At 54.2% G+C, this 13,416-nt stretch overlaps 5 protein-coding genes across 5 annotated transcripts; 3 read left to right on the top strand and 2 right to left on the bottom strand.

The window, feature by feature from the left end:
* Window positions 1-2,739: 2,739 nt before the first annotated feature.
* On the top strand, window positions 2,740-3,311 carry J4E84_000058 (uncharacterized protein; the record flags this gene model as incomplete). Its single annotated transcript, XM_049382703.1, has 3 exons — window positions 2,740-2,750; window positions 2,814-2,897; window positions 3,176-3,311. 3 exons carry the CDS (start codon window positions 2,740-2,742, stop codon window positions 3,309-3,311), a joined length of 231 nt encoding a protein of 76 aa, XP_049248221.1.
* A 131-nt stretch (window positions 3,312-3,442) lies between these two features.
* On the bottom strand, window positions 3,443-4,678 carry J4E84_000057 (uncharacterized protein; the record flags this gene model as incomplete). The annotated part of the gene is made up of 3 exons (XM_049382702.1): window positions 3,443-3,574; window positions 3,960-4,352; window positions 4,430-4,678. The coding sequence occupies 3 exons, from the start codon at window positions 4,676-4,678 to the stop codon at window positions 3,443-3,445; spliced, it is 774 nt and encodes a 257-aa protein (XP_049248220.1).
* A 505-nt stretch (window positions 4,679-5,183) lies between these two features.
* J4E84_000056 (uncharacterized protein) lies at window positions 5,184-9,425 on the bottom strand (the record flags this gene model as incomplete). Its single annotated transcript, XM_049382701.1, has 4 exons — window positions 5,184-5,843; window positions 5,894-6,642; window positions 6,693-9,128; window positions 9,185-9,425. 4 exons carry the CDS (start codon window positions 9,423-9,425, stop codon window positions 5,184-5,186), a joined length of 4,086 nt encoding a protein of 1,361 aa, XP_049248219.1.
* A 459-nt stretch (window positions 9,426-9,884) lies between these two features.
* On the top strand, window positions 9,885-10,433 carry AIM41 (Altered inheritance of mitochondria protein 41 mitochondrial; the record flags this gene model as incomplete). The annotated part of the gene is made up of 1 exon (XM_049382700.1): window positions 9,885-10,433. The coding sequence occupies one exon, from the start codon at window positions 9,885-9,887 to the stop codon at window positions 10,431-10,433; it is 549 nt and encodes a 182-aa protein (XP_049248218.1).
* Window positions 10,434-11,436: 1,003 nt separating this feature from the next.
* Window positions 11,437-13,087, top strand: J4E84_000054 (uncharacterized protein; the record flags this gene model as incomplete). The annotated part of the gene is made up of 3 exons (XM_049382699.1): window positions 11,437-12,369; window positions 12,415-12,496; window positions 12,543-13,087. The coding sequence occupies 3 exons, from the start codon at window positions 11,437-11,439 to the stop codon at window positions 13,085-13,087; spliced, it is 1,560 nt and encodes a 519-aa protein (XP_049248217.1).
* Window positions 13,088-13,416: the final 329 nt, after the last annotated feature.

Raw genomic sequence — 13,416 nt, 5'->3', positions numbered from 1 at the left:
CTCTGTGATTCCGAACCGAGAGACCAATCTGAGTCTTGACGTTGTCGTGATGACCCAAACTCGGTCGTCGGCTCTTTCATATCCTTCTCTATTGGTATTGATGGAAGACTGCGTTCGGAAGAGCCTTGTTCGATTGGAGAGGAAGTCATTCCTACGACAGAACGAGCGCCTTGTTGATAAGGATTGAGGTTTGCTTGTTTGTCATCCGGTCTAGGGTACGGAAGCGGTCGGGATGACGAAAGAATTGGCATTGAGGGTGGGTGCTCAACAAAGACAATCTCGTCTGATTCCATCTCGTGAAACTATAACTCTTGAGTAGAGACGGATTGCTGAATGAGAAAATCGTCCTGGTATAAAGAAGATGGTTATATGGTGTCAGTGGAAGACATGTGCGAATGATAAAGCCGGTTGGATCACTGAACTAGGGACCCGAAGTTTGGGAAGCTATACGTAAGTGATGTGCGTGATCCAGAGTAGGCAGAATATGGTGATCAAATTGTTTTGTGTGCCTTACTTTCTTTTTCAAGGCACAGGCAGATGATATGCCCAGTGCCTGGTGGCTCAAAATAGGGTTACTGCAGGTCAAGCCGGGCTGTTTGTACAACCCTTGTGATAACATCGGCGATTGAAAGACTTCCGAGCATCGTTCGATTTCAGGCATGTGGCGTCGATCCATTCGCTAAACCCGTCCGACGAAGATGTAACACTGCTGTTGACAGCCTGTTGTACACGTCTGTAGCGCAGAGCGCACGACCATACCCTCGAGGTTAGTTCTGTCTAGTCTCATTGATTTGACGCCCCAGCAAGAAGGCTACGGAATTTCTGTGCGATGTTACGCGCAGCTATGAGGCTTTGCATAAAGGAGCTGTACTCGACCCTGTCATTCATCGCTTCACTTCGAGTGAGCCCAAAATACTCGTCTCGGCTGGGCGATGACCGGCCGCATTTCGCCAAGATGGTGAACCAGAGCTGACTAGGGTATCTGCAGATAAGGCCAATAGAGCATAATGATCGTATGCAGAATAAGGTTCGCAGTGTCTGGATGTTACCCGAGCCAGTAATGACGAGACTCGAGTGAAGCAGTCGCTCATTATCGTACAACTTCTTTGCGGGTCCGCACGCATACTCGAAAGAACCGCGATAAAGATTCGAATCCTCTTTGCGAAGCATCTGGAAACGACGAGGCATGCCCTCGCCAAACAAGCGGTGAAGGGATAGGCCATCTTTACATTCTTGTAAAAACGAGTGTCCAATCCAGTAGGCTGGTTGGAAGCAACCCTGATGGTATTGGACGCTCAAAAGTATAGCAATGTACCCTGGTGCTTTGCATGAAGCCATGGTGTATCTTATCCATCCTGTAGCATGCGATGCCGATGCCTGGGGTCGGCTACAAACGAGGGGCCGAACACTGCCGATGCGTTCTCCGGATCTCGTCATTTTGAGGTACAGGAAATCGCGAACCAGCGATTGCATGGGTGGAAGGGAAGCTGCCCCAGATGTGAGGATGCGCAATTGCCCTTCGCCTTCGCAACATTGCTGCCAGCCGCCCTTGGAAACCTTCCTAGACGGTCATGCAGACGCCGACAGCCACATGCATTCCATGTCACACCGCGTTGTCGCTTCTGTACGCTAAGTTTGTGACCACCACGTCGAATGACTCGATACAAGGGAAGACGTATTTGTAGCCCTAAATGCATACAGCTCCGATATGCGGAACTTGGGGGGTTTCCAGTGTCCCGACGTGTGTTTTTGTGGACAAGGCTGTCGCATGCAGGTACCGTGGCTAAGTAGCCGAGGTAAGGCTGAGTATCCTGGATGTTGACCGAAATCGAACATCGATTTCAACCATCCGAGTCTTTGTGTGGCTCATGAATACTCGACATGGAGGCCCAAGTAAGCTCTCCCAACAACTGTCCTAGCCGTCCTTCATGCCTTCGTTGGACAGTGACCGAAGCCGCAGGTCCTCTGTCCAGGATGACATTGCCCAGGGCCGGGAAAAGGCTCGACGAAGTGTAGCCTGAAGTGATCCAGAAGGTCCAGATTCCCGTTTAGGCCGCCAGTCATATTTCTGGCCAAGCTTGCAAAGCAAACCGATAAGAAAGTAAAGCAAGGAAGAAAGAGAGAGGAGTGATCGTAGGTAGGAGTTCAAGAGATCTTATAGACATGGAAACCCTGAGACAACAGACAAGATAAGGAGATCACGGACGCGTTCTAGACTGTTTAATAGAAGAGTGAAGCTGAAAGAAGCTGCGAGAAGTAGGAGATAAACGAAAGTGAGGCGCATCGATATTGTGAAGCATAGCGATCTTCATTCTGGGCATGCTCGATTGGGCAAGAACGCGCGACGGCGGCAAGAGAGACTTGGAAACGTACATAGACATATGTGGGTAATAATTGATTGTCACAGTGCGAAAGAGTGACGAGGAGATCAGCTAGAAAGACATGATGTTCAGATAAAGATTGCAGGACCTCGGAGCCTACTCCAGGCAACGGCGGCCATGTGGGTTGACACGTGATACATCACGAACGCGCCAAGCCCTGGAAGCTCGATCCGCAGCGTCATCGCAAGCTCGCAGCTCGCGACACCACGGCGAAGCCATCTCCACATCACGACATCCGCCTCCTCTACACGCCCTCTACTAGCCTCGAAGCTCGAACGTCACCTGATCGTCGCATCGCCTCCAGCAACTCCCCGAACGCCACCTCACCAGCGCGTCAACAACCACCGCAACATCCACAATGGCGAACGGGTCAGTTCCGCGATCCGCTCAACGAAGCTCTTAACCCAAAAAAAACCACTAACACAACCACAGCTGGGCCCCAATTATCGGCCTCATCGTCACCGTCATCTTCTGCGGCGCCGCCTGGTTCCTAGCTCCCAAAGGCGAGAACCAAACGTACGTTTCCACCATCTCTTCGTCCAGCACCAAGTCACCACCCAAATCACCACCCGCACCTCCAAAGCCTTGTCTGCGCGACGAGAATGAGAATGCGCGAGAGAAGCTTCTGGCTGTGTGCAAGAAGCGCGGCGCAGGCGATGGGAGACGAGTCCGTTTCAGCAATGAGTACGAGACTAGCGAGGACAACGATATCAACATCAACGACAGCGAGCTAAGACGAGCATTTTGAGATGCAAGGAGCAAGAGAGACACCTTGGGCTAACATGATTGGACAGGGTCTGGCGATCTACACTCGTTCTCTCTGCCGCGGCCATGTATATCATGTGGGCGATTACTTTCCTCGCACAACTCCATCCTCTTATCTCGCCTGTACGAAACGATTTGCGACCGGAATACAATGGAGGGCGTTAGCGAAGCTCGACTGGGGATGCTAGACGCGCGGGGAATATGCATATGCACGTTGTGAGAAGGATGGCTCCGGGTGGCCTGGATCAGGCGACAGACAGGATGCCGTAGGGCACATGCTGTAGAGATGCATCATGCTAGAGCAACTGCGTTCTGTCTGGCAACCCGCATCTGAAGCCATCGATGAAGGACAACGAGAGCAGTGCATTGCCGAATACTTGAGCGCATGTGTATAGTTGGTCTTTGGCGTAATACGGAGTCTTTCTCGACTTGTATAAATATCAAATGGGGTATCATTGCTTTGCATCCAAAAAAACGCCCACTCCCAATCTTCTCGTGACATAGATATCAAGACACACCAACCAAACCACCTACCCACTCCCAAACACCCCCCAAAACAGTCCACTCCCTCCAATACCCCTCCCACCCCGTCCCCAACCCCGCCGCCCTCAGAATCCCCCATCCAACCGCCGTCCTCAGCCCCGCCCCTATCCCCACCAACACACCCGCCCTCACATACCCACAATCCATGAGTATCTCCAGCGCCGCAATATTATTCACGATAACCGCCCAACTCACTGCCGTAGCCGAACTGGGTAGATCGTAATCCCAGATAATAAGCAGTATAGGAAACAATTTCGTGCAGCTGCTCACCAGCAGCGCAGTCGATAGTGGTGTAGGGGAGTCGAATTTAGGGATACATCTCTGCCAGACGCGGCGGAGTGCCGAGCTGGGGAGGCGGCCGGCGTCGAAGGCGCAGAGGAGGCGGATGGGCAGGTGGAAGGCTAGTGTGCAGAGGGTGACGAGGCAGAGGAAGAAGAGGTATTGGAGGCCTAGTGGGTGGGCTTGGAGGACTACGGCGTTTGTGATGCCGTCGTGGGGTGCGACGAGGGGGCTCGTTGATGTTGTGTTTAGAGCGGGTGAGGAGGGGGAGTAGGGTGTTGGGTGGTAGGGCGATGTAGGTGGGAGGGGCAGTTTCTCGATGCGTGCCCAGGTTAGGTAGACGTCGAAGAGGAGGAGGAGGATGCCGAGGCGGAGGATTGATCGCTGGAATCATGTTAGCGACTATTGTCTTCTTTATGCCTCCCCTTCCTTCCCAAACAACGTTGATCGGTAACACATACATCAAACCCCAACCGCCCCTCATGTTTCCCCAACCGATTAAACAGCAAGTGCCGGTACACCTCCGCTTTGATCAACACGAGGTCGATGAAGAGGACTACGAAATCGTGCTCGACGTATTTGTCCGCGAATTTCTTGCATACGGGGCATTGGGTTAGGCGGACGCCTTTGCCGAGGGCGCGGTCGTCGGCTTTGGAGTAGGTTGTGTAGAGTGTGCGCACGGGGGTGCGGCATGAGATGCATATTGGCATTGTGTGGGGGTTGGGACGGAGGATTGTGAGGTATAGAAGAGGGTTTACATGGTGTGGCGATTCGGTCGGAAGTGTTTGTCGGTCGCGCTGGAAGCTGTGGGATGTGGGGTGGGAGTGTTAGAGAAGATGCGCAAAGTGACGATGCTGGGGAACGCGTATCGATACGGCGTTAATGTGGGTGGGCTAAACTCCGAAAAAGTCGACAGTTCCCAAACCTTTTTCAAAAAGTCTCACAGGTCCCGGGAGACATCTTTCCATTATAATACTTCATTCAAGAATACACTAGCCTTGATTATGCTCCGTCTTCGTCTTATGTCCTACAAGATGGGTTCAAATGCTTTTTACGCCAGTCACCCCTCCCAATACTCATGCAACCTATTCAACGCCTCGCGCTGCAAGAATGCTAACGAAGAGAAACAACCCAAAATACACAATCATCGCTTTCTGTATATCTTCACAACGCTTCATCCGTGGCTCCCTCTGCTCCTCCTGAAGTTACGTCTTCTCAGCGCGCAGCTTCCTCAAGAACAGCACTGAGATCCCGAGCACGTTGGATCCATGCCTGGTCGTCCATGTCCCGTCCCAAGACGTCGCTGCTTAGGATGATGCGCATCACTTCCGCTAGACCGATCGCGTTCTCAGGACCGCCGAAGAGTGCACCGGTTCGCCTGCTTACTGAACCCCATTGCTCCACAAGGTAGATGATCCACTTCACGAGCAGCTTGCGGTTTCGGCCAGCGAAAGGCTGTTCTTGCGCGTACCAAAGTGCTTCAAGAGTAGCAACCAGGCTCTCGAACGGCGCGTTAAGTTTAAGGAAGACGTCAATCGGCCATGTGAGATTGCTGTTGAGTGCGAGGTTCTGCGCATTCGGCGCGTTGGCATCGTGTACGTAGAACTCGAGGTCGTACTGGAGGAGGAGTTGTAGGACGATATTGACGGGGAAGACGTTGTCGTTGAGGTTGGTTCGGTGACCAAGGTCCTCGACCTTCAACGCGACAATTTCCCAAGGCGCGCCCTGCCGGTCGGCGAGAGCGTTCCGGTGGGTTTGGTCGATGAGATTAGTCCATGTCGACCGAATGTCTGGCACACTGCGGTAGTCGGCGGCATGGTATATCAAAAGACATATGTCGTAGTATGCTGCTTGGTCGGCGTAGTCGTGGTAAAGCTAAGACATCGTTAGTCAAGTCATCCCCAAAGAATTTTGCAATAACTTACTTCGTCAAGCGGGTGGATCTGGCCGTTAAGGTGGGCGATGACATCTTCTCTCCGCTTACCGGAAAGACGCTCGTCGCCCTTGATCCTCTGTAGCACGTCGTCTTGAATGTTGGCAATGTCTAGGTGGTCGGTAATGTTTCGCAGAAGCTCTTGTCTTGACTGCCTGTTGCGGACTCCATTCTCTGCGAAACCGTTCATCCGCGTCGAAGCATTCGCCTTTGCGCGCGACAAATACTCAATCCTCTTTTCCAGTGTCAAGGGCAGGGTGCTCTTAGCAAGTTGGTATTGTGTCTCAGCAGCGCTGAGGTAGTCGTTGTAATGGGCGTAGTAGCGCCACAACAGGTCCGCATGCGCGAGGTTCGTCTCCGAGCTTTGGCGCAGGTAGTCGACAACGAAAGGAGAATTGATTTCAAGCAATCGCTCAGCCCAGCCGTTCTGCATGTACCAGTCGTACAGGTAGTTTTGGAAGACCTCGTCGTCTGAGTTGTTGATTTGCTCATACGCTTCATGCTTGCGACGCGTGACTGGGGAGATGACACCGTCGGGCACAGGGCCCTGGGTATTGTAGGCGTGATCTACAGCTTCGATGACTTTGCAGATCAATGTGTAGCAAGAGGCACGCTTGTCAAAGTATTCTCGACGCGCGTCATTCGGATCGACGTTTTGTTCGCTCTTGTCTCGTACCCAAGACAGAGCTTTGTTACCGCGGTCCCACTCTTGCGCAACCTTCAAAGCAAGTCTAATAGCACCTAAGTAACATATTAGTGGTGTCGAAGAATGGAGTGTTAGGTAAACCTACCCGCATAGAACTCGAGCTGAATGTACTGATTGACTGTAGCAGCCAGGTTTTCGTAACTCAGACTCTTCGCCACTTGCTCGAACAATCTCAGACTGTCATTGAGCAAGATGCGCCCACGTTCGGCATTCGCACCAGAATCGGCGGCCTTCTTCAAACTCTCCTGTGCCTTGAAGATGACGACGTCGTCTGAGCTACAGAAACTGCCACACTTTCTCCGCAGAGCTTCAGCAACAGATTCAACGTTAGAGCCCTTGGCGATGTTACGGTTCACTATAGCCTTGACCAACTCCCTTGCAAGCTCTTTGCCCTCTTTGACAGAGAAAAGGCCTTGGAAGGTGAGTTGACGCACTCTCCCCTGTAACTGAGGATCCGGCAGAAGAACCAAGATGTCTTCTACGCGCTCCTCGAAGAGTACCAGAACGAAAGATATGCCCTCAACAATGTTGTTGATCATTTGCAACAAGCTAGTAAGCGCTCTGTTCTCGCCCTGGAGCTCAACCTCTTCTTGTCGCGACGATGCGCGTCCAAGCGCCTCTGGACCGGCCAGACCTTCAATGAAGGATCTGTTTGATTCAAGGAACTCCTGAAGCTGAGCCAACGAGCGTTGCACTTCTTGCAACTTGGTAATCGGATGTGTCGATGTGAGAACTGGCCCGGTGGGAGTGACAGCCTCCGTGATGATTGGCGTGTTCCAGATTGAACGGATGATGCGTGACACGTACATGGCGATACCATCGTGTCTTGGTGAAGCGCGGACATTCTCCACACTCAAGCCTTCGACGGTTGCGCTCTCTGTCAAATGTGCTTTGCCGCCAAATTCGATGAAAACCCTACGAGCGAAGTCAATGACCTCGGGATCAGTGACCTTCGCGATCCGCGAATCGGGTCCCACGTCCGAGCCTTGACCGCACGCAACCGCCAGAGCGGTAGCAGAAGTCTCAGCCAGGCCGTACTGCTTCGCCAGCTTGCGGATGTCGCCTTCAGCACCCTCGTGACCTCCATTCTTCACAATCGAGGCGAAGATATCGACAAGCCTCCTTCGTCGAACTGTTTCGATACCGGCGGATGTAATGATGGCATATTCACTTAGGGGTTTGTCGAACTGGGTCGAAAGCTCGTTGCCAAATCCGAGCGGTTCGTTCCTCGCTGAAAAGGGCTCTGACACTAGGCCGATATCCTGCACTCTGCCCATGAGTTCTGTGAACACACCAGTTTCGGTGTACCGCGGGGGCTCTGTGGTTTCGCGCTGGCCCAGCAGTCCGGAGTGTGGTGCGGAGACGAACATGTGGTGGTTCTGATCGTTTGGCGCTAGGAGGACGAAGGAGAAGAACGCGCCGGGCGCGTAACGGGTTGCGACAGTTGTCTCTCTGAGGTATCTCGACTCGAATCCAACCGCTGTACCACCCTGGTATGGCTGTACCTGAGTCGAATTGCTCTGCTGCGAGGGCTGACCGTCGTTGGGCGGGAAGCGGATGTGTCGTAGCTGCATGCTGTTAGGAGCGCTTGTGCTGTTCGAGTTCCACTGTCCCCCAGACGTTGTGCTCAAATACAGCCTACAGCCAGAGGATGTGATGGCCATCAAAGACAAGTTGTCCGCCTCTGTGCTCGAGATGGGGGTCAGGCCGATAATCTGCATCTTGTCCAGGACACCAGTGGGCCGCACAATATGTCCACACATTGTCTCGATTTGTGTTCGCGTTCGGGTGAGGGAGCTCTCCAAGACGTTGGGCGCGCGCATGTAGTAGACCTTGATGGTACCGTTGGTGGAAAGCGTGTATAGAACGTTCCGGGTATCGTCAATCACCATCTGCTGAATGCCAGCCTGTCGCGTGGGTCCGTAGAATGGTAGCGTGGGTAGGCCAATGGAGGTCGTTACGTGGTTCGTCTTGCTGCACTTGCTGGAAAACCACTTGTCCTCCTGCTGGTAGTTCAGCTCGTATACGTCCTCGGTCTGGCCGTCACCAAAGAAGATGCGCCCCGTTGTTGACGAGCCGGCAATCGCAGTCACGTTAATCTTCCTGACCGAGGTCGACAGTCCCGTCCGATACATTGTGATGCCATGAACGCCCTCAGGTCCTCGCTGGCATTCAACCGCTATCAGGAAGATGTCGGATACGGTCGCGACTACTAGGAGGTATTCGATGGTGCCAACAAAGACACCGGGACGCGGCTTGACGAGCTTGACGCATGTGATGTTGCTGGGTTGCTCTTCGAAACCGACGAGTTCGGGGTTCGGATGTGTGTAGTCCCAGAGGTAGACCTGGTTGTCGACGACGACCCAGGCGTGGTTGATTTCGGCGAACAGGCCCATGCTCGTCGACATCTGCGTGTGGTCCACCTGCTCAAAGACGGCTTCTGGGAGTTTGTAGGACCGCAGCTTCTGGAAGGGCGCCCAGGCTGGGCTGTTGGGAATCTCATACTCGCCAGAGATGCCCTCTACACGACCTTGTTAGCATCTCACCCATCTTCTACCGCCATGTCCGACTACTCACGTCCAATGTACGCCTCTAGCGCGGGAAACCTGTTGTCCCGATCCAGCATGCTGTTTATGGTCCGCGATGCGCGATCGATAGGGCTCTCGGCGGGCGGTGCAGGCAGCGCTTGCTGTTGCTGCGGCTGTGGTTGCGACATGGAGCCAGTTCGTGTGAAGCCCGGCCGGTTGGGCGCGGGCGTGTTGACGAAGGCGCCGGGGGTGGGGCGTTGCGGCGTCGCGGGCGCCATCTGGAAGGCCATGATGGATTGCGTGTAGAGTCGAAGGGATGCGCTGGTCGTAGCCCGGGTGAGAGCGAGCTTCAGATGGAGGCTGGGGGAACGCGCCGGTGAGATGGCGTGCACATGAGCTGCGCGCGGATGCGTCGATGAAATAAAATTAAGAAAGGCGCGCCGAGAGAAAGATCAAAAGGGTGCTCTGGCGCAATTGCGACGCTGAGGCTCAGGTACAAGCTGCAAAAGTGACGGCGGTCCACAACAAAAGAGATGCTTGGCGCGCAGGGATGCTAGCTGTTCGCGTCTGAGCGCGTTGGTAGTCCAAACTTTTGTGCTTTCAACTTTCCATGTTTGACTGACGACCTTTCGGTGCTCAACAAATTCGCAGTCCAGTACCTAGGTACCTTACACACACTCTCTGTGGTCGCTCCTTCTAGTTGCAATCGCTCCTGCCTTGCATAACTCCCACGACACCCATCACCCACCATGTCATTATTTCGCACCGCAATGCTGCAGAGGCAGCTCTTCACTCCCGCCCGCTCTCTATGCGTCCGCTACTCGTCTACTTCTGCATCGGAAAACGTTGTTCTCCCCCGCCTGCAATCCGACCTCAAAACGGCCATGCGCGCAAAGAACAAGCCTGCACTAAACACAATCCGTGCCCTGCAAGCCGAAATTATAAACGCCTCAAAGACTGCCAAGCCAATCGAAACCGATGGAGCCCTCTACTCCCTAGTTCAAAAGCAGATCAAAGCCTCTTCGGCCTCAATTGAAGAGTTCCGAAACGCCAAGAGGGAGGACCTGGTCGAGAAAGAGCAGGCGCACTTGGATGTGCTGAAGGGCTATGCGCAGGAGATCCCGCTAGTGGAGAACAGCGAAGTGGACGCGTTAGTCAAGAGCGTGATCGAAGGACTAGAGGAGGGCAAGAGGAGCTTTGGCAGCGTTATGGGTAAAGTCATGGGTGGTCTTAAGGGAAGGCCGTTTGATCTGGAGTATGTAACCAAAAAGATTCAAGAAGCTGTTGGAGCCAAATAAGCGACACGATGCGCTGAGTGGGATTGGACGAATTGTAGCATAACTGTACATCTCTCATGTAGACTACGGACTCCTCTCCAAACGAGGTAACGAAAGAGACGGCCAGATTACGACACCGAAGAGCATCCGTCATCGTCGATTATTGCTTTTCCGTGGGGTTAGCAGATCCATCATTATGGTACACACGTTCTTTGCGGGGTATCGCTACCATCGGTCTGTAAGCCTCCGGAACGTGGCAGCGGTGACAACCCAACATCGAAAAGTTTCGCCGAAAGCGTTGGGAACGTCTGTTCCCTTTGAAGCCCAAGCCGCAGCGTTACAACGCTGTGAGCAACCGTGGCTGAGGCTGCGCTAGGCGGTGAACTGCGCCGCGGTCCGCTTCCAAGCTCGTGCCCTGACGTCACCGCTTGTCAAGACTTCGTTCTGCGGACATGCATCCCATCCAATACGGCCGACGACCAGGAACTCATGGTAAGGATAGCCTGGCGTTCTCAAAGGCCCTCTGGGCAACAAGACCAAGTATTTCCTCTCCCGATCATGGCGAAAAAGATGTCGAGATCTCACATGACAGCGGAAAATGCCCAACATCAGCCCGAGTCCACATTGATTCACATGAAACTGAACCATGGGGAACTCCGCGACAAATGAGAAACCATGTAACACCAGGGGTGCGTCCCTCCAGTCATGGCGCCGGTTAGCGCCCAGTCCAGATGCAGCCCTGGCATGATGCGCGAGCGCCGATGACGAAGCCCGTCGCGAATCCTGCATCTAAAGTTGGTCGCACCCACCCACCACCAATTCTCCGGCAGGCTTTGGATCCAAGACACTTATATTCTCCTGTGTCCGCTTGTTGCGCCGCCGTCAGTCTGTCGCATTCCCGTTGCCGTGCTTCCTAGCGCACACCTTATTCTCTTGTGACATCTTCCGACACATAACCGGCAGCCCCGCATCACACCTACTCCTACATCACCACCCATCGACGAGCCGCACCTGACTACCCAACATGTCGGCGTACCGCTCTTCAACGGGCAATCTGGATCGCTTTGACGAGCCGCCTCGTGGCGGTCCCCAGCGATGGGATCGCGACAGGTTTGAGAGCATGCGAAGGGGGCCTCCTCCTCCGCCACCACCGGGCGGAAGTGTGGCTGGCGGTAGCAGCCGTGGTGGTCGCGACGATTACGATCACTACCGCTTCCAAGAGCACGATCGTTTCCCCGGAGGCCATCGTGACATTGATTTCCATGAAGACCGCGCACGCCGAGGCCCCGCTGTCATGGAGAGAGAACGCTACCACGAAGAAGATCGTTTCGACCGCCCTCATCGCCGCGCGCCCTCTGAGATGTTCCACGAGCCGACTCCCTCCGAGATTGCCAACCAAGCACTTGCCCCCTACCGCCGCAGGTCCGTCATCGACAAGGACATTAACATCGATATCGACATCAATGAGCGCCGGCCAGCCCCTCGCCCGCCCAGGCCGTCACGGCCGCAGTTCATGCGCCGTCAATCATCTCTCGACACTTTTGACCGCAAACCCCTGCCGCGCTATGGCGACGTAGAGAGGTACGAGAGATACGAAGACCACGAGTGGCGTCCACCAGCCAACGTTCCCATTCCACTTCCCATTCGCGAGCGTCGACGATCACCACCTCGTCGTTTCCACGAGGAAGATGACTTTGAAGAGATCCGATACGACGACCGTGGCGGAAGGGGCCGCGAACGAGAAGACTACCGCGAGGTTGAAGTTCACCGCGAGAAGAGCCGAGTCCGAAGAAGCAAGAGCGTAGCTGCCAAGTCAACACGCAGCTCTTCGATCTCCAGCTTTGAGGAAATCCAGCCTTCCCGAGCCACCTGGGGCAAGAAGGGCAAGACGAGACTTCCCAAGCGCCTTGTCAAGAAGCAAGCCGTTATCGACCTGGGCTACCCATACGAGGAAGAGGTATGCCACCCGCGCGCATTACTGGAATGTCACTAATTTTAGCAGGATGACTTCATCGTCGTTACCCGAGCACTCGAGAAAGAGCACATCGACGAGGTCATCAAGATCAGCGAGAACTACAAAGAGGGTACGTATTCGCCAATATCTTTACAACCCTTTCTAACCACGAGCAGAGAAAATCACATACGTCTACGAGGAGAAGGTGGAGGACGCCCCGCCACCACCACCCTCCATTGCACCACCAGCATCAGTCATCGCACCTCCCCCACCACCCCCTCAAGAATTTCAACCTCCGCCGCCCTCCGTAGTCCACGCACCTCCTCCACCCCCACAATCAGTTTACCAACAACCCCCACCCCAAGTAATCTACGCCCCATCCCACCACGCGCCAACCGTCTACGCCCCCTCCGAGCGCGCCCCCTCCCCCTCCATCCACGAACACGAGCGCTACGTCGAAATCGACCGCTCAGCCGCCATCCACGGCCCGGCCACGGCCTTCCTCCCCGAAGGCCGACAACTCGTTCGCCGCGACGACAGGCGCTCCGAGCGCGAAATCCGCGACGAAATCCGCTTCCTCGAGGAGGAGCGCCGCATGCTCAAGTACGAGCGCGAGGGCGACCGCGAGTATGAGTTTGTTGAGCGTACGCCCCGCAAGGAGGTTATGCGCGTTGACAGAGACCGGAAGGGTAGGTTAGCCCTTGTTCGCTCGGCCCATTAGCCACTTCTTGAACGGCTCGTTGATTCTTCTGGTAGTTCTGGTTCGAAAGGATAAACCGAATCCTAAGATTGTGGCGTTGGCTATGGGGGCGCTTTCTTAAGCTTGGGGTGACTCAAGATTTTGGTGTGGAAAAAGTGGCAGGGCATCTGGATGCTTTTGTCTGGAAGTCGGAAGTGGGTGGAGATGGGGCTGTTGGTGCAGCGTTTTTTTCTTTGATTCTTTTTGATGAGTTACGGCCGGTTATTTGGATTCTTCTTCTTCTTTTCTCACGCTCTATTGCTCATGAGTACTATTTTGGCTTTGAAAGGCGCGCATATACAGGCAAATGT

This window comes from Alternaria hordeiaustralica (genome assembly GCF_023758085.1).
Source record: "Alternaria hordeiaustralica strain BMP 2776 chromosome Unknown scaffold_1, whole genome shotgun sequence".
Classification (NCBI taxonomy): Eukaryota; Fungi; Ascomycota; class Dothideomycetes; order Pleosporales; family Pleosporaceae; genus Alternaria; species Alternaria hordeiaustralica.
The sequence above is the reverse complement of the archived record's forward strand: the minus strand, read 5'-3'. Positions and strand labels throughout refer to the sequence as shown.